Consider the following 21026-nt stretch of genomic DNA (forward strand, 5'->3'; position numbering starts at 1 on the left):
GCTCTGATGAAAGGTCAGCGACCTGAAACGTTGACCCGGATTTTCCAGGGCCTGTGACCGCAAGTTCCCGGATTCCGCATGTATGAAAACCCAGAACTTGCAAACAGCTTGGCAGATTGTACGAATCCCTCGGAAACGGACATTCGCTGGCAGAGAGTTGCCCAACAAATGCCCACGAAACTCTTACGCCTGGTGAAAGCAGGTGTAGGACCTTCTTTTACCAGAGTAAGGGTTGAAAGAAATATTAAAATATATATATATATTAAAAAATCATTTAAACTTAAAAAGCTTCAAAATTAGTTCAGGTTATTTTGGACCCCCTAAAAATGTTGACATTTATTTTATCAAAAATTATTTTTTGTTTTAAGTGTTTAATTACATTGTATTTTAATTAATTTTGACCGTGCAATGATTTATTTTTATTAAGGTTGTGTGCAATTTTCGTTTTTCGTGAGATTCCTATTAAACTTGTGGGGATTCTGTACATAAATGTAATCCCCATTAAGGATAATGATGGGTAGGTTCATACTTTTATTGTGGTTTGGAGGCATTAGCCCGCGGGAAGCCTCCGACCGCAAATTCAGGCCCGTTAACTCGGTTTCTCTCTCCACTGTGATGTTTCCAGCAGATTCTGTTTTTATTTCAGATTGCCAGCATCTGCAGAATTTTGCTTTTGTCCAAATTCAAGATCCCAGTCATGTAAATGTACGTAGATCAGAAAGCAATCCCAAATTATCAAAGCATTCATCTCCCACAAAATGCAAAATGTAATAAGAAGTCCACTGCATTGGATGGACTGTACAGAGTTTTAACATTTGAGTAACATACAAGTGAAAACATATATTTTACCAATGGACCAGGATGAGGCAGGTGATGAAGAAAGAAGTTCCAAGAGTGTAGACATAGGCTATCGGCATATTATATGGTATATTAAGAGCACTAGTGTTGTATCCCATACTGTTCAAGATGTTCCAAGTGCTATTTGTATAATATCCATAGTATAGAACTGTGTTCGTGAAATATCCCTAAACAAGAAAAGAAACATTCATGAAATCACAATTTAAACAGCCTATGACTACACTGTATGGGTGTTAATTCAATTTGGTATTTTTTGCAGCAACAAAGAACACGCACTTTCCCTTATAACTGTACGTAACTCCTCAAAGGGTTAATTCTACATCGGATATCCTGTGCTTTATTTCTCCAGAGCCACTTAGTCCTGTAAAATTAAGCAGTCGGGCAGCAATGTGCTGGGTTCCCAGGCTGGGTAAACGTGCTCTCTCATTAACAGCAGTGAGATCTAGATAGGCTGTTCTACACTCCAGAGATAAAAAAAACCCAGTGACAATCAAAAAAGGTTTTCATATTAGAAGTGTAGATGAACAAAGGGACCTTGGAGTGCTTGTCCACAGGTCCCTGAAAGTAGCAGGCCAGATGGATAAGGTGATTAAGAAGGCTTGCCTTTATTGGCTGAGGCATAGAATACAAGAGCAGGGAGGTTATGCTTAAATTGTATAATACTCTGGTTGGACCACAGTTAGAATACTGCATGCAGTTCTGGTCGCCGTATTATAGGAAGGATATGATTGCACTGGAGAAGGTGCAGAGGAGATTTACGAAGATGCTGCCTGGAAAGGAGAATCTTAGCTATGAGGACAGATTGGATAGACTGGGTTTGTTCTCACTAGAACAGAGGAGACTGAGAGGAGCCTTCACTGAGGTGTATAAAATTTTGAGGGGCCTGGATATAGTGGATAGCAAGGGCCTATTTCCTTTGGTGGAGGGGTCAATTACGAAGGGTCATAGTTTTAAGGTGGTTGGTTGAAAGTTCAGAGGGGATTTGAGGGGAAGCTTCTTCACGCAGAGGGTTGTGGGGGTCTGGAACTCACTGCCTTCAAAGTGTGGTGGATGCAGAAACCCTCACCACATTTAAAAGGTGCTTGGATGGGCACTTGAAGTGCCGCAAACTGCAGGGTTACGGACCTAGAGCTGGTAAGTGGGATTAGACTGGATAACCTCTTGTTGGCTGGCGCAGATACAATGGTAGGTACTTCAAGGAATTGAATACGGCCAGGTTGGTCTCCTGGATGGGTCGGAGAGGAATCTTCCCAGATTTTTTCCCCCAATTGGCTTGGGTTTTTAACCTGGCATTTTGCCTCTCCCAAAAGATCGCATGGCTCTGTTTGGGGTGGTATAGAATGTTGCGGTGCAAGTGGTGTCGCAGTTGTGTGGGGCTGTCTGGTTGGGCTGGATGCGCTTTACCTGACCACCATTGTTCATTGGTTTATATATAACCTTCAGGGCTGCTGACCGAGTGCCGTGTGGTTCTTTGTCGGCCGGCGCGGACACAATGGGCCAAAATGGCCTCCTTTTGCGCTGTAGATTTCTATGTTTCTATATTTTCACTTATTTTTAAACAGATTTCCCCCGCATTTCATCTCATTAAATTAACTGCACCACACTTGTTCTTTAAGAAAGCAACAAGATGATTTGTTACCACACAAGGAGGATGCAAGAATGAAATAGGTTGATTCAACCTCTGATATTTCTTCCTTACACCCCCTCTCCCCACCATCTCACTCTGGGATGATCAGATCATCATCAGAATCAGACTTTGCTACAGATAGGCCGTGAAATCTTCAATATCGGACCACCCGAACTGAGAACTTTTCATCCATATCTACTTTAAATTCCTCCCCATCCCTCGCATTCATTTCTACAGCACTACATTGCAGATAAAAGCATGATTTATTTTCTTAAATGTTGGATTTAGGCACAGTACGTGTACAGATCTACGGTGGCTTTGTCCTCTTTCAGCCGGTCTGCTCATTTACTCATCCACTAATGAATTACAGCAACATAAACATCTTAAAATGTACTCACTGTCTATTTATTAAAACACAAATATATTACGATCAACTTCATAAAGTTTACTACTGCACTATTATAGTTTGAACCTGCAGCAATTTTAGGTTCAACAATGAAAACAAGAATCCTGAGAAAAAAATGACATTTGACGATAAATAAATTTGAAGTCCGCTTTTGTTTTCACGCTATTTTCGCTTTCCCTTTAGTCTTGGTACAACGCACACCACTTCCTCAGAGGAGAGAGCTGACAGATAACCAACTCCCAAGTTTCTATCAATATCACCCTGTGATCCGCTGGAAGGAAGCAAGCAAGATCCTACGTTCCCAAGAACTGGAAGGATTGGTACCCTCGACTTTTCCCTCTGGTAGGGAAACACTTGGCTTACTCTTGCCCCTCAACCTCATAATTTAACCTAGAAAAGATTATTAACTCTTTACCAAAACTACCATAGCATGTTAATACACCAAACCATACCACCTTAAGAAAAATTCAGCATCAAAGTCAGGTTCTTTTGCGTACAAGTGTCAGCTGTGGCTCAGTGGGCAGCACCCTCGCCTCAGAGTCAGAAGGTTGTGGGTTTAAGTCCCACTCCAGAGACTTGAGCACATAAATCTCGGCTGACACCTCAGTGCAGTGCTGAGGGAGCACTGCACTGTCAGAGGTTCCGTCGTTCGATGAGACGTTAAACCAAGGCTCCATCTGCCCTCTCAGGTGGACATAAAAGATCCCATGGCACTATTTCGAAGAAGAGCAGGGGAGTTATCCCCGGTGTCCTGGCCAATATTTATCCCTCAAGCAACATCACAAACAGATTATCTGGTAATTATTACTTTGCTGTTTGTGAGAGCTTGCTGTGCGCAAGTTGGCTGCCGCGTTTCCCACATTGCAACAGTGACTACACTCCAAAAGTACTGCGCTTTAAGATGTCCGGTGGTCCTGAAAGGCACTATATAAATGCAAGTCTTTCTTTCTTTACTACACATTTGTTTTATACAATACTCGGGGAACACTACACTACATATGGTGCGTCAATAATAAAAAATATTATTAACTCTAAACGAACGCTGTTTCACATCAGGTGGGTTTTCGTTGACTTACAGTGCCAGCCAGGAGATCTGACACAACAAAGTTTCCTTTTGTCATTTCAAGAGGGTGAGTAGCTTGAGGAATAACAATGAAGAAAAGGTTGATGACCAGGAGGAAAGCATTGAAGATCAGCAGCATCTTGAGGAAGATGAAGTACGAAAGCACACCCATGCCAAAGCGACCACTGATCTGTTTCTGGGCAATCTGCCACAACTGAAGTGAATGCAGACAGGAGAGAAATCCATACCAGCACTGTCTGACGGTCTAATAATAAAAAAAATATGGTTAAACAGCCTGTAGAATAAGCCTTTTAACTGATGATGAAACAGTTATTTCATTTACCGGAAAATTGCTAGGTTAATATTAGCAGGACAGGCAGCAACAATTAAATATATTGCAAATATAAAGAAACCACATTTGGGGAAACCTTTAAAATTTTGAGGAAGTAATATTTTCTACAGCTGCAGATTCAAATGTGTTCACATTCTGATGCCATTTTAATTTTTTTTTAAATTCATCCAAATGTTACATTGGCCAATTGAGTGTGAATTATTGTTTTTGTAAGAGGGGTTGGTTGGAATTGACATCAATCACTTGGGAGGTCTCCCTCATGAGGAGGCAGGCAAAGACTTTCCAAGCCTCTCATTACACCCAGAGCTGTTCCAACACCCTGGAGTATCTTGTTGAGAAAGTCATGGACTAGAAATTGGATCTCGCAGGACCTGTTTATCAGGCAAAAAACGAGCGCTTCAGAGTCCAATATGTATGATGCATGTGAGCGCTCTTTCCGTGCGCCGCCGCCCATATTGGTTAGGGTGCTCTTTAATCAACCAGAGCACCCGTCTGAAACAAGTGTTCAGCTCAATGCCTATGCAAATTGGGGGCCTACCATCTATTTCAGGCAAATGGTTCACGCCTGACTGCAGCCTGCACTGTGCATGCGATGGTCAACATTATCAGGTGCACAGTGGCCAAACCAACAGTCTTTAAAGGGACCACTGGAGGCTGCCATCAAAGCAGTAACCGACAAATGTTTTACTAACCAATATGTGGAATCAGAAAGAGCAGCAGTGCTCATTCTAGCTCCACCTTAATATTGCCATTGCTGGCCACTGCCTGCAATCTCTCCTTAGAACTAAAGAACATAAGAAATAGGAGCAGGAGTAGGCCACCTGGCCCCTCGAGCCTGCTCCGCCATTTAATAAGATCATGGCTGATTTGATCATGGACTCAGCTCCACTTCCCTGCCCACTCCCCATAACCCTTTATTCCCTTGTCGCTCAAAAATCTGTCCATCTCTGCCTTAAAATATATTCATTGATCCAGCCTCCACAGCTCTCTGGGGCAGAGAATGCCACAGATTTACAACCCTCAGGAGGAGAAATTCCTCCTCATCTCAGTTTTAAATGGGCAGCCCCTTATTCTGAGACTATGCGCCCTAGCTTTAGTTTCCCCTATGCGTGGAAATATCCTCTCTGCATCCACCTTGTCGAGCCCCTTCATTATCTTATATGTTCCGATAAGATCACCTCTCATTCTTCTGAACTCCAATGTATATAGGCCCAAACTACCTTCATAAGTCAACCCCCTCATCTCTGGAATCAACCTAGTGAACCTTTTCTGAACTGCCTCCAATGCAAGTATATCCTTAAATACGGAGACTTGCGGTTACTTCACCTTCACCATGACCAGCACACTCCCTCTTGGGGCGCAAAAGGCACCCCCAGCCGGTTGTGTCTTGATGATGCAGGATCGACTGTGCAGAATCCCCATGCTCATCAGTTTTGGCAAAGCAGTTCTAGTTGGTCGGTATTTCTTCAAACTAGTCTTTATGCCAACTTGGAGCTTCCAAACCAGGCCTGGTTAGCACTGTTTGAGGTGCCTCCCCAGTGGCTATAGATTGGAAGGCTACTGAGCTTCCACTGAGGATAATGATGGCTGTGATGGGCAACCTCCAGCAGCTCTGGGCCTGGAGAGCCTGGCTACAGACTGCAGCATCTCGCTGTGGGCTGGGGCAGTATGGTCCAGGTGGCTCTGTGACACTGACAAGGGCACTGTTGAAGTGCCTGGCAAGGGAGCAGACATTCTTGCATCCTGAGCGAGGACAGCAGGTGTCTCTCCAATGGAGCCAATGCCACTCTCATGGGACTGTGCCTTCGCACTCCGACCTCTCTGCACGAGAGCAGTGTGCAGGAGTGATGCGACGCTCGAGAAGCCTCCCATCAATGCTGGCCCTAAAGCCAAGATGGCAGCAGTGTGAGCTGCCATGGAGGCCATCAGAGCTATCACCAGATGCTCCATCATAGTCAGCTCGGGTCAGATAGAGTGACCCCGCATCTTTAGGAAAGCTACCCTTCTTTTCCTGCACTGGAGCAAGGGCCTCAGCATTTTCAGTACCTGAAATGAAAAACAGGGTCAAGGTCTAGCATTAAGTGTGAAGGGAGCAGCTGTGGTTTTGTCACGTAGAGTGTGTAGGGTATGTGGGTCTGTTCACACCTGACCCACCTTTCCTCACTTGGGGATTGACAGAGCTAGGTCTTGGCCCAGTGGCAAAGATTACCCAAGATGACTGGAGACCAGCTCTGCTGCACAGACCGAGTGCGTGCACATATCGCAGTGTGGGCTGGCCCGTGCTGCCCTGGGCCCTCGCCTCTCCTGGGCCCCGAACTCTCACCTGCAGCCACACTATTCACAACATGTGAGGAGAGGTGGGTCAGGTGTGAACAGACAGTGCGCGATGTCTCCTCCGGCATTGCCACTCACCGTGGCCACGACTCGACCCTGCCTGTGCTGCCCAGCATGTTGCCCTCGAGTGGGGAGAGGGTGTGCAGGCAGCCTCTGGCTTCGCCAGTCACTGTCTGCTGCCTGATGCTGTGCGCGACCTTCTCCTGCAAGAAAGATGGGAGTGCGCTAATGACAACCTTGTGTGCTCTTCTGAGAACGTGCCCTGCATAGTCGAATAGTGCAGGTGTTGTGTGCAGGATGTGAGGTGTGGGGAAGGGAGGGTTGCAATAGTGGTGAGAATAGGAGGCACAGAGTATGTGAGAGCCAGAGGAGGGGAAGTGGAATGAAGTGTGGTGCAGTGATTGTGGGAGAGTGAAGCAAAGCAGGAGAGGGGCATGTTGTGAATAGTGTGGCTGCAGGTGAGAGTTCAGGGCCCAGGAGAGGCGAGGGCCCAGGGCAGCACGGGCCAGCCCACACTGCGATATGTGCGCGCACTCGGTCTGTGCAGCAGAGCTGGTCTCCAGTCATCTTGGGTAATCTTTGCCACTGGGCCAAGACCTAGCTCTGTCAATCCCCTGTGGTGGCTGGTGTGCAATGGCCACCACACATTTAAAAAATCCACGCACAGGCATCTCCCACCCTTCAAGATGTAGCTTGCGACTTGGAATATTAGGTCCTTCATTGAAACACCTGTGAACTCATCCCTTTTTGGCGTGGAAGCAAGTCATCCTTGACACGAAGTACCGCCTAAGGAGGAGGTGCGAGAACAGAGTAACATATGAAAGGTTAGATTTTTACCTTGACAACTGAGATCATTAAACGTTTTCCGGCATTGTATCCATGTCCTGGGAGCTAAGATCCTTGAATTGATGAATTGATCTCCCAGCAGAAAGCCCTCCAGTGTTGCCTGGAGGGCTTTCTGCCCTGTCCCGAGGGGTGGGTGGGGTGAGGGGGGAAAGAACAGGATCTTCATCCTACTGTCGATCACCTGGATCAGGGCCTTCAATGCTGCATCCGAGAACCTATGGGACCTCTCGGGACCTACAGCCATTTTGCAATTTTCTGAACCTTACCTGCTGTCTGCAGCCACAGTCCATCTCTCCTTAAATACTGCCTTTAAGTGGCGCCAGGGACGCACGTTTCCCGCCCTTCCCGACCCCCAGAACAGGCAGCAGGGGAAATGCTAGCTGCACACCAGACACCTGATAATGATGAGCCAGCCTGAATGCCTCATGGGCCTTGCGTCCATGTGCCTGGTTTTTGGGTGCAATCGAATTTCCAGGCCAGAGTTTGTTAGAAACTGAAGTCACCTCTTTTCCAACAAAATATTTTTCTTCCTTTTTTAGACAATCTGGGATTAAAAAAAAAAAAATCACAAGCAAGTTTCCACAGTAAGAAAGGCACCAACATGTTATTGCCCTGTCAACTTCGATTGTGAAGTGCCTTGGCGAATATTTTACATGAACGGCCTGCATCAATGCAAATTGCTGTTGATGGCCTTGTGCTGACAGAACTTATTCGGAGACGTTTCTTGCAGGAGGGAAAAATTGTCAGCACAAAAAGAGAAAGTACACAATATGTGGAAGCTGTCATAACTCGGTAATAACAGAGTTTATGGTTTTGCAGAATACTGATCAATATTTTGTATACTACTACAATCATTTCCTCATATGTTGCTCATCATAGTAGAAAATTATTTTTGAAGAAAGAAATATTTAACAGCACAAATATCGTATCCATTGGGGTTGACCGTTTTTAAATGAAAACATTTTCAGCTGCTTACAATGATCAAGCTGTACTTTGTACGACTCCAACAAGACAGACGATTCTTCTCAAGAGGGCCATCAATGCAATCCCTGCAGCTCGATGTCATACGCCTGTAGGAACAAACAGAATTATTAGGGGAATATAGCCCCTCAAAGAAGTTAAAACTCCAAACCCTCCTCAATTCTTCAAACAACATTTTTGGCCCATTTATCACCCCTCTTCGGGTTCCATTCTACCACTGAAAGCACAGCCAAGTAACCTGTCACCAGCTCTCTGCAAATGACTCGCTTGATCAAGAACACCCTTGGTCTCTCTTCCTCCATGTCGGAAAGATTCAAGTTGCACTTGGAACCAACCCCCTCACCCTTTGACATCACAGATATGAGAGTGCAGTTGCACATGACACGATTCTTTAACAGCAGCATATTACCCAAAGTTTGAGCCCACCATCACTGTTTCTTTCCAATATTTTAGTTTTTATGGTAATTTTTTTACTTTCTTGCAAATTGGCCAGGTTGGCTTTGGCAACTCTGCTGTCCAGAAGGTAGGAGATCCGTGCAGGGAGGTGGAATGCCCCATTCACTTTTGTTACCAGTGTTTACGTCACTCATTCTCGGCTGTCTCTCAGTGTCAGCTGAGTCAAAAGGTCGTGGGTTCAAGTCCCACTCCAGGGACTTGAGCACAGAAAAAAAAAATCTAGGCTAATACTCCAGTGCAGTGCTGAGGGAGGGCTGGACTGTCAGAGGTGCCGTCTTTTGGATAAGAGTTTAAACCGAGGCCCCGTCTGCTCTCTCAAGTGGACATAAAAGATCCCATGGCACTATTTCGAAAAGGAGTCATCCCCGGTGTCCTGGATAATGTTTATCTCTCAATCAACAGAACAAAAGCAGATTATCTGGTCATTATCACATTGTTGTTTGTCGGAGCTTGCTGTGCGCAAATTGGCTGCTGCGTTTCCCACATTACAACAGAGACTGCACTCCAAAAGTACTTCATTGGCTGTAAAGCATTTTGAGACGTCCGGTGGCAGTGAAAGGCGCTATATAAATAATGTAAGTCTTTCTTTTTGCAAAGCAATGCTACCTTTACTCTGTTCCTACAACGTGCTCTGACGCAATGTTCCCTCGAAACTGCATGACTGTGCAGCTCTCAGCCAGTCCCACGCAGCCCGGGACCAGCTTTTCTAATGTTAAATTTTGCGCATGCCTGAAACTGTGAATGGGCCGCACACCCAACAAAAGTATTAGGGGGGAAAATTGTTCCAATCGTCCAAGCACACCAATGCACTGTGTTTCCACTTCCCACACCAGTAATAATTATGTACTTCTTAATGGCTAGACATTCCTCCGTGCCTTACATCTAAAACAAAAAGTACTGTACCCACTACGATCTTGCTTGTGATAAATGTAACCCATAAAAGAATTCCCAATAGTGGCAATTTAGGGACTTTTCTTTGCTGTAGATCCACAGACATTATGGAATGTATCGAGACTGTCTAAACTTGTTTTATATGGAATCCTTGCAGCTTGAACATTAATTTCATCTGGCTGGGCTAGCTTTGAATTCAAGTCCCAGCTAAGACTATTGTAGATTGAGAGAATATTGTATTGATTCACTCTGTAAAGTATTAAAAATTCAGTTCTTAAAAGCCTGTGTGAATCCTATTTGTTTAGCGGTGAAAATCCTTGGTGCGATGGTTAGTTCGGAGCCAAAGGGACTGTAGAGCTTGTTATTGGTTAAATAAATGATTATTAGCACTGTAGTGATAAGTGAAAGCCCGATACTATATCAGTTCCAGGATGCCTGAAGGAAAAGAACTCGTAAAAGGACACGTTGCAAAAGACCACACAGCAATAGAGGATAAGTTGCCATCATCAAAGAGCCCAGGCCAGCTGGAGGTCATGTGAATACCTGCATACAGTAGGTTGTTGACACAGAGAAAACAAAATAAGTGTCAATCAATCACGGGTTGTGTTTGTCGGAACCTTTTGTTGACAAGCCACCGTGGTTCTATGTTAATGAGATATTTTAAAAGCTAGAGAGATTTCAGTGTGGAAAGGGACACAGCTCCACGGCGACTGCTCCAACCTCACCTTTCGCTTCCTGGCAGCAGCAACTCACCTGGTATCTTCCTGACTGCTCACTCCCTCGCCGCTTTGTGCCTACGCAGGCTTACTGATTGTCTGAGAAGCAGATAACCTGGCTACAAAAGAAAGCCACGCTACACTACAAAATACCTGGAATTTTCTCGACAAGCTTGCGCCAACCATGAGCGATATTATGGAGTTAGTCGAAGGTAGACATTTGATTTCCAAAATGGTTATGCATTTGGGGAATTCAGAAAGCTTTGTTGTATGTTAAAGCAATTCTAATTCACGCATAAACCAAGTACTGTTTAAATTCTAATGTCAATTTTGTAGTGTATTGATAATAAATGAGTGTTTTCTTGATTAAGCCATGGTTTGTGCCCGACGTTTCTTTCGGAAAAAGAGGCCATTAAGTTAAAAATGTTGGAGATTAAAAGGTAATTCCCCAAACTAAAGTGTAAAATCACTTTGCACCTTTTTGCTCCAATGACATTATGAGCCTTTTATTATGTGACTGAAAATTCAGTGGTGCAGGATAGAAAGGGAAAAGGCTTAAATTCAACTGGACTGAAATGTATCACCTTCCTTATAATTTTTACTTCACCTAATTTCTGTGCGTCCACTCCCGATGGTAATAACTCCTGCAAAGCTGCATAGGTGCTGACAGTTTCAGAATTTTGCCCAAGAGACCATTTCTTTATGGATGAGGAAGTCTCAAGTATCAACTGGTATTTTGGTTGAGAGTGTTGCAGCCAAGCAAGATCCTCATTTCACCCCTGCATTTTTCAGCAGAATTACCATCAGGAATCATTACTCTGTGTGATGATATCCTTTTGCTTAGTCTAGGCTCATGAGTCCAACTGTTAATGCCCTACCTCTGCCCAGCTAATTCATTACAAACGAGAGGTCAAATCCAAGTCCTTCTTGGTCTGTCAGGCTCAGTACCAGACACTGCATTTGCTCACTGTGCCATAGATGTAACTACCCCATGATATCTAAGGTAACGTTCATGGAACTCCCCATACATTTCACAGTGTCTAGCCTCGCTTTGAGTTCTCGGTAAGTTTTCAGTAATGTGCCCAGGAAAGAAACAGCAAACCCTTTCTGGTAATTTTATTTAAGCTACTGAAATTGATCCCACGTCTCAGTTATGCCGAGACAATTTCGACTATTTTTTCTTCAGAAAGTATTTAGGGAAAAAAGTTACATTTAAGCGTTTTTTTTATGAACACAATTTTTTTTTTGAAATGGTAGAGATGAAATGTGGTTAAAATGCGAATGACAATGAAGTGATTTTCCTGCAGACCGGTCAACAAAACACAATTTGTTAGCCTGTCTTGATGATCAATAATGATCACACATCAAATGTGATGGAAGATCCCCAGTCCTATCCTCTCTGATTATAAACAAAGGAGATCAATACACAAGAGACATGCAGAGACAGTTCATGGTTTAAGTGGAAAGCTTTCACCGGCTGGCTCAGACAGCTGGAATGCAGGACAGTGCTCAGAAATTAGTTTGTTTAAGTCCAGGAGGACCACTCACTGATACAGGGAAGTGCAACTTGTTCCTTATTTTGTATTGCTGTGCTAAAAAATGGCACTGATTGAAATAATTGAGCCTGATCATTGCTGTTGCTCTGTATGTTCACTTGCATTGAAATAAAGCAGCACAATGATTCCAACCGGTTTCATCTAACCAAGTGTTTTCTGGCTCTGAAAAGACTAGAGAGGCAGGTGGGTACACCTGCAAAAGACTTGAATGTCCAGGTCAAATTACAAGGGGGTGCTACTGTTACATCCCTGGGCTACACTATCGTGCTGTTAGGTAACGGTCAATATGTGCACACCTCGAATAATGTAAGATTGCTTATGGGAGTGACTCAGACCACTGTACCTGAAATAATATCCAAGTTAAAACTCTTAACTGGTACAACCTCCATTGGCTCCCTCTCTAATCTTTGTGTAATACAGCCTCACAACATACCTCGATTTAAGCTTAAAATATTAAATGAATTTATTAAACCAACAATGAATAGGTGAATAACCCAAGTGATAGAATTCCTCCTATAAATATAATTATATTCTAAAATCCATTTTTCTTGAGTTGATAAAATAATAAAGAATCATAGCCCCTATTTTCGGCATCACTGGGCGCCGTTTTTTGGTGCCCAGCGATTGCTTTTGGCGTAATGGGTCAGTTTAAATTTTCGCCAAAGTTTTGGCCTTGGCACCGACTATCAGCGCCAGAATTTTTGGCGCTAGACATTTTGGCACTGGTCTAGGCAGAAAAGTGATGCCATGCCATTTCTGCCCATTTACGCCATTTTCCCCATCACTGATTTTTTTTTTTAAACGGTGCACAGGGACCTTAGAGCCCATTTTAAAAAGCCTACCTTAAGTTAATGAAATCGGCGCTGGCCTGCTTCGATCCCTGGTCGAAGGTCCTCCATGCCAGACTGAACAACAAACTCCAGGTAAAAATAAACCAGGCAAAAAAAAACTTCCAGAAGACCCTTTTCCATCGAAGACCAAACTCCAGGCACATTGCAACATCCAGAAGATGGCCCGCTGCCATCCCTGGCCGAAGGTTCTTTACACACTCGGCCCGCTGCGATTTAAAAAAAATTTTTTTTTACAGCGCATGCGCAGTGGTTTTTCGGCGCACATTATAGGCTCCGCCCCGAAATGGACTCGGGAAGCGCGGCGCTAAAAATATCTTTTAGATCATGGAAAGTGATGGTTCTTTTGACGCTAATGTGGGGAGGGGGGAAATGTACCCCAGAAATCTTTATTGTGGAAAATAGGGGCCCATAACTGTTATTAAATTAACCCTTTGTAAAACAAAGTTTATTTTTCCTGAATTTTGAGAGAGCCTATATTAACTTGAACTGTTGCTTGGAAATTTCAAGTCAATTTTTCTTTCTTTTTGGAGATTTAAACAGACTAGCTCCTTCTCTGAAGACATTTTCAAATTGATTCCAGATTCCAACAGATTTGCACGTCTCATATCCCAGGAGAATGTAACTAGATCTTCCTGGATTTTGAATATGTGACCATTCAAATTTAACAAGGAACTCTCAGTCACATACAAACTAGACCGATCACACACCACTGTTTAAGACTAAATCCCTCTCTCCAGCCTGCACCCAATGGACTCTGCAACATTGCAGCAAAATAAGATTGGTACAGGAATTTGAATTACAGACCTTTTTTGAAGAAACAGCTGCCAAACCAAAATAAAGACAAAGGTTTTGTCAGAGCCATCTTCTGTGCAGTACAAAGAATAGGTGCTTGAAAAGTAGAGCAGTTTGCTGCTGTTCGTTACATTATCCATGCGGTATGTCTGACCTGAGTTCCCGTTTCATGGAGAGGTTGAGTGGCATACTCTGCAACATCTTGGTACGTTCGTTCCCTGCTATTTGCTGCAATTCAGCCAACAACTTTTTCTTTTCTGAAATACAAAAGTCAAACATGACATTTCCATTCCTTTCAGTCTTTGCAGCATCAAAACAGCAACCAATCAATACTCACAAATCAAGACCAGGAAAATCCCTCCACTCTGAGGACTGAAAGCATTTTCCTGCTTTTAAAAAAACATGTTCAAATTTTTTTCCAATCATAATTAATGAAAATTATTTTATACATTCCCGAAAATTACTTTATACATTCCCGATAATGTTAAGATGTTGGTGTAGCAATAGGCCCACAACAGATCATTCCGAGGCTTTGCATTGTGTGACAACATTTTGGGACAAAATGTATTTTTACGGGAACCCTGACCCACAAATACTAATTCTTTGCCACTGAGAAACCACGACATTAGTTGCTGAGATTTGAAGTGAAAAAATGTTTTCACTAAATTCAATCCATGTGAACGAGATCATGCTCCTAAGAGTCTTACTTACAGATGTCCCTGAATGCAAATGCCAGCTGGTTCAGGTGGACAGTAACACAGTTCTTTTTCAGACCTGCACAAAACTTTCCACATTTATGGGGTGGACTGGCGAGATTTCACCATTACAGGATTTTAGCTCGAGAGATTGCTCTAATTCAACGCTTGGCCCTAGAATTGCAGAACGCAGCCTATCACAGAATGTGCGTCTTTTGGACGAGCTGAATTTAGATGGTTTCAATTATCTAAAGAGTACAATTGTTAATGGAATGCCAAGGCTGTCTAAAGCGATCAGCCTTGAGCAACTAACAATGTCTCTGGGTTTGATGTAATTCTGGACTCTTATTTTCTTTCTTTTTAAAAAGTAGACAAGATAAGGGCATATGCAAATTCTCTGAAATACTTTGCTTTTTCACCCAAGTGAACTACATGATGGTGAATAATCCCAGAATGATTTAGTTATGTTTAACGCAACATTACTTGCAGAAACACAACTTGGCCCTATTTACACAAACAAATAAACACAGTTGCCAGTAAATAATGAAACTCTTAACTTTCTTAGATTGGTACTGAAAATTCTAACTGTGTGATGTGCCACACGTACTGAATTATTCAAGGTGATGAAATGAGGCAAAACCATCTACAAGAAGACAAGAGGATCATTCACCCCAAAATCAGCATCCCTATAGTTTATGCTATTTAACTTTGGACTACGCAGGGTTTGAAGGCATTTGAATTTCCTAATTAGAAGCGGTTCATTCCTTGATTAGCCCCTTTGGTGTATATGAACGTGCATCAATAGCTCCACTAAACTAGATGTCAAAAGCTTTTGTTACATACTGTTGCAGTAATTGATATATTTTTTTCAGCTACTTTTCAAGGGAACATTTTTTCACTAATTGCCAACGTTGCCAATGTCAACACTACATAGCGTGAAATTTCTTTGGATGGAAAAAATAAGGAAATCTATTACAAATCCCTTACATAGCATATATTTTTTAAAGCAGGCCACAAGCAATAATGAGCTACAATGTTTCAACACTCACAGGAATTTGGCAAAGTCAGAGCATTTATGTCATAAATGTTTTTGCGTTAAGTGGAACCAAAATGAATGTTTTATTCAAACTGCAATGGCACTCCTTTACATTTACAGATCTACTGGACACCAAAAGCATTAGGCTAACAACTTAATAATCATTTGGTCAGATTGATCTTTTACAGTGAACAGACCTGCTCTAAGTCTACAGGGTTATTGTCTAAAGGCCATGGAAAAGCAGGGCCAGTACTCCAAGTACCTACATTATCTCGTACAAATCCCATTCTGCCCCCACCCACCCGACCTCCCACTCTCCTCTTTTAGGCATACTTTGGGCTATGTATGTCTCCCTGACTGAAGGAGACACAAATAACCCACTTGTAGCATTGTGTCAATGGTGCTGTGTAATTGATGTTAAGAGAACTCCACAAGAGCAGCTCAGGGCAATGTGCCCATTGACTTTCCCTCCCTTTCTTTGGAGTCACATCTCACCCCCTCTCAGTGGTCCTGCCAGGTTTGGAATCTCACACTGGAGACACAAACCTGCAGCACGCTGCTCCACGGCACAACATAATGGACATAGAGTGCTGTCCTACGTTAAATTCTGATATCAGGAGGTTCATTATAAAAAGAGAAAAGATCACAGCAAGTAATAAAGCAGCCATGCAAAGTGCCCCAAGTTTAATCCGATCACCTAACGAGATACAACGTGTTTGTTATGTATTAATGCTTGGGGGTTACCAGACACCAGAGGGCGCCGCGGTCGGAGATCATTGGGCGGTATGCATGTGGCATGTGTGCTTGGTCACCTATATATAAGCTGTGTGTCTTTGTCAAGCTGGCACTCTTGGGCTGCAATAAAGATGGATCAGGTTGCACCTGAGTGAGTTTACAGTGACTAGACTCTTCAGTCATTACTGTGTGAAACAATTTTGCCACTGCCAAAGTATTAACAATTCTGCGAGTGTGCTATCCCACCAGATAGCAGGACTAAGTACTGACAAGGTTCACCACGTCATGGTGCTACTTTCACAATGAGGCACCAATTTACGTGTGATCGCAAAATTAGTGCATTGTATCACTCAAGTCAAGATTTCCTCTTTAATCTCCATAAAATTTTACTTTTGCGTTAATACTTGCCCAATTCTTCTTCACAATTCTCATCTAATGCCGCTACATCCCGTATGCTTGGTCTCATAGACCGAGGCAAATCTTTCAAAGCAGGCCGAGCCCTTTTTCGCCGTAATCTTAATGTGCGATTGTAGTATTCAGAGATAATTGCACCTTTGGAACGACCTGTAAAGTGGTATGAAATTCAGTTGCTTTCAATGACTTTGAAAAATAAGAACATTAACCTTGAAGAACAAACGTGTCTATTAATTCCCTCATAGCCTTCTGCCTCACACACACTGGTCTTGGTCTGAGGGGATAGGAAGATTATCATCATCATCACAGGCAGTCCCTCGGAATCGAGGAAGATTTGCTTCCATTCTTGAAGTGAGTTCTTTGGTTGGTGAACAGTCCAATATGAGAGCCACAGTCCCTGTCACAGGTGGGACAGATAGTCGTTGAGGGAAGGGGTGGGTGGGACTGGTTTGCCGCACGCTCTTTCCGCTGCCTGCGCTTGATTTCTGCATGCTCTCTGCATTGAGACTCGAGGTGCTCAGCGCCCTCCCGGATGCAATTCCTCCGCTTCGGGCGGTCTTGGGCCAGGGACTCCCAGGTGTCAGTGGGGATGTCGCACTTTATCATGGAGGCTTTGAGGATGTCCTTGTAGCGTTTCCACTGCCCACCTTTGGCTCGTTTGCCATGAAAGAGCTCCGAGTACAGCACTTGCTTTGGGAGTTTCGTGTCTGGCATGCGGACTATGTGGCCTGCCCAGCGGAGCTGATCGAGTGTGGTCAGTGCTTCAATGCTGGGGATGTTAGCCTGGTCAAGGACGCTTATGTTGGTGCACCTGTCTTCCCAGGGGATTTGTCGGATCTTGCAGAGATATCGTTGGTGATATTTCTCCAGCAACTTTGTCTACTGTACATGGTCCATGTCTCTGAGCCATACAGGAGGGCGGGTATTACTACAGCCCTGCAGACCATGAGCTTGGTGGCAGTTTTGAGGGCCTGGTCTTCAAACACCCTTTTCCTCTTTCGTACAGCCCCCAATTGCTCTGTGATACTGGCTGTTTATAGATGAAGTGGGGTTGGAGATGGATCCTGTACCAGTTTTCCCTTTCTCCCCTGTGTTAGTTCTTTTTAGGACAATGAATTGGTGAATCACGGACTGGGGAGGAAGCCAAGTGGGATTGTGAGCGGAGCCTTCTTTACCCTGCCGTGACTATATAACAACATTCTCATTGTATCATTGTACAATTTTTGAACATCCTGCACCATGACTTACTCAATGATCGATTTCGTGAGTTAAGTGCAGAAGTATGAATTTTGTATTGTGGACTCATGCCTATCAGGAATGATAATTTATGTTCAGAATGGAAACCTAAATCAGAATCAAACCGGTGAAAGTTTGGCTTCATGTTTCGGAATTTGCTCCATTTTATATAACCAGACGATTTGATGAACAGGTTTTTTTAATTAAAAAAAGGGCAGTAAACCATAAATACCTTTTATTAGTAGCAGATGAAACCTCTGAAGCACAGATATTGCTGACCCCAGGATTTGTACAGAAGAACAAAGTGTTGAAACTTGAAATCAAACTTATCAAAGCATCATCACCACACAAGTAAAATAAAAACAATGATCGGATAAGTACTGCCAAACTACAGGGTGAGCGTTCCAAATTCGGAAACCTCGGGACCAAGGCCGTTCCGAATTCCGGGTATTGCCAGATTTTGGAACGTCTTTGCCTGGGCCGAGGTAGGTGGGGTCAGGCAGCTGAGGTAAAGGGGAGAGACTGGTCTGTCGGTCTGCCGAGGTAGGGGGGAGGGGCGAGGTCGGGCCGCCGAGGTAAGGGGGAGGGGCGAGGTTGGGCCGCCGAGGTAAGGGGGGGGACCGGGGGGGGGGGGGGGGGGGGGGGGGGCGGTTGGGGCGAGATCAGCCCGCCAAGGGCCAGGGCGAGGTCAGGCCGCCAAGGTGGGGGGAGTCCAGATTTTGGAACATTTTCCGGTTTCCAGATGACCCCGCCACGGATTGGCCCGGTGTCTGGATTCCGGAACATTCCAAATTTTGGAACTACGGATTTTGGACGCTCAACCTGTACAACGTGGATAGGTCAATGTGCCAGTCTGATCTTATACACATTAATGGTGTATAAGTGGGAGGACTGAAGTTAATATTGCACCTTGTGGGCATTTTCCATCATACTCCTCAAGCACCTTCCAGAGAGATGAGGGTATAAGTATTTATGTACAGTGATAAAACGTAAAACAACTCATTCAAATAAACCAGTACAATTAAGAATGTTAAAAATCACCTATAGTTCTGCTCGGCATGAAGGAGAGCACTTTCAAGGTAGCAGGATCATAGCAGTCATCATTGGGCTCGTCTTGTGAATGAGGGGGTGACCTGAAATAACCTACATTTTCTGAACAAAATCAGAACACAAATCATTTTTGCAGCCAACACAAACAGAGCTTATTTGGTTTTCAACCATCCGACTCTGTATCCTCTCCATCATAAATATTGCCTACTTCCACTTCTGTAACAATCGCGTGCCTCCACCCCTGTCTTAGCCCATCTACAGCTGAAACCCTCATTCATGACTTTGTCAGCTCCAAATTTGACTATTCCAATGTTCTCCTGACTGGGCTCACATCCTCGTAGACTTCAAATCATTCAAAGCTCTGCTGCCTGCTGCCTGTCCTACTCGCCCATCACTTTGATCAGGGCTGACTGGCATTGGCTCTCAGTCCCCATTGCCCCAAATGTAAAATTCTCATCCTCATTTTTAAATCCCTTCATGACCTTGTCTCCTCCCTGTCTCTTTAAAGTCCTCTAGCCCTACAACCCTCAAAGAACACTCTGTTCCCAAGACTCTTGGCAATTTGTGCATTCTTCCCTCCCTTCGCCCAATACTGTCCCCGCCACAAGGCCAGTCTTCTAGGCCCCTGTGCTCTGGAATTCCTTCCAGAGATCCCTCAGCCTCCCCACCTCCCTCTCCTTCTAAAAGATCTTCCTTAAAACCCACCTCTTTCACCAAACCTTGAATCATCCCTCCTAATATCTCCTTCTTTGCTCAGCGTTTATTTTTCTATGATTACATAAGAAATAAGAACATAAGAAATAGGAACAGAAGTAGGCCATATGGCCCCTCGAGCCTGCTCCACCATTCAATAAGAGCATGGCTGATGTGATCATGGACTCAGCTCCACTTCCCCGCCCGCTCCCAATAACCCCTTATCCCCTTATCGTTCAAGAAACTGTCAATTTCTGTCTTAAATTTATTTCACATATTCGCTGGAATTTAGAAGAATAAGATAGGATCTCATAGAAACGTAAAATTCTGATGAGATTGGACAGGTTAGATGTAGGAAGAATGTTTCCGATGTTGGGGAAGTCCAGAACCAGGGGTCACAATCTAAGGATAAAGGCTAAGTCATATAGGACCGAGATGAGGAGAAATTTCTTCACAAGAGAATTGTGAAGCTGTGGAATTCTCTACCACAGAAAGTTGTTGAGGCCAGTTCGTTAGATATATTCAAAAAGGGAGTTAGATGTGGCCCTTACAGCTAAAGGGATCAAGGGGTATGGAGAGAAAGCAGGACTGGAGTACTGAAGTTGCATGATCAGCCATGATCATACTGAATGGTGGTGCAGGGCTCGAAGGGCTGAAACATAGAAAATGGGTGCAGGAGTAGGCTATTCGGACAATCAAGCCTACACCACCATTCAATAAGATCATGGCTGATCATTCCCTCAGTACCCCTTTCCTGCTTTCTCTCCATACCTCTGGATCCCTTTTAGCCGTAAGGGCCATATCTAACTCCCTCTTGAATATATCCAATGAACTGGCATCAACAACACTCTGTGGCAGGGAATTCCACAGGTTAACACCTCTCTGAGTGAAGAAGTTTCTCCTCATCTCAGTCCTAAATGGCCTACCCCTTATCCTAAGACTGTGTCCCCTGGTTCTGGACTTTCCCAACATCGGGAACAATCTTCCCGCTTCTAACCTGTCCAATCCCGTCAGAATCTTATATGTTTCTATGAGATCCCCTCTTATCCTTCTAAACTCCAGTGTATAAAGGCCCAGTTGATCCAGTCTCTCCTCATATGTCAGTCCAGCCATCCCTGGAATCAGTCTGGTGAACCTTCGCTGCACTCCCTCAATAGCAAGAACAGATTAGGAGACCAAAACTGAACACAATATTCCAGGTGATGTCTCACCAAGGCGCTGTATAACTGCAGTAAGACCTCCCCTGCTCCTATACTCAAATCCCCTAGCTATGAAGGCCAACATACCATTTGCCTTCTTCACCGCATGCTGTACCTGCATGCCAACTTTCAATGAGCGATGAACCATGACACCCAGGTCTCGTTGCACCTCCCCTTTTCCTAATCTGCCGCCATTCAGATAATATTCTGCTTTCGTGCTTTTTCCACCAAAGTGGATA

At 44.0% G+C, this 21026-nt stretch overlaps 1 protein-coding gene across 4 annotated transcripts in view; it reads right to left on the minus strand.

Annotated features, from left to right (window-relative positions):
• LOC139226752 (transmembrane channel-like protein 6) overlaps positions 1 to 21026 on the minus strand; it is a 134853-nt gene that overhangs the window by 36807 nt on the left and 77020 nt on the right. For 3 of the 4 annotated variants that reach the window (XM_070857742.1, XM_070857743.1, XM_070857744.1), the window contains 6 exons: positions 18887 to 18997; positions 16604 to 16759; positions 13884 to 13986; positions 8463 to 8556; positions 3968 to 4219; positions 850 to 1025 (listed from right to left, as the gene is read on the minus strand). In XM_070857742.1, coding sequence (XP_070713843.1) covers positions 850 to 1025; positions 3968 to 4219; positions 8463 to 8556; positions 13884 to 13986; positions 16604 to 16759; positions 18887 to 18997 — 892 coding nt within the window. Of the gene's footprint in view, positions 1 to 849; positions 1026 to 3967; positions 4220 to 8462; positions 8557 to 13741; positions 13987 to 16603; positions 16760 to 18886; positions 18998 to 21026 lie in introns of those variants that run through there. The other variant, XM_070857745.1, reaches the window with a different exon arrangement.

Source organism: Pristiophorus japonicus, chromosome 16 (assembly GCF_044704955.1).
Source record: "Pristiophorus japonicus isolate sPriJap1 chromosome 16, sPriJap1.hap1, whole genome shotgun sequence".
Classification (NCBI taxonomy): Eukaryota; Metazoa; Chordata; class Chondrichthyes; family Pristiophoridae; genus Pristiophorus; species Pristiophorus japonicus.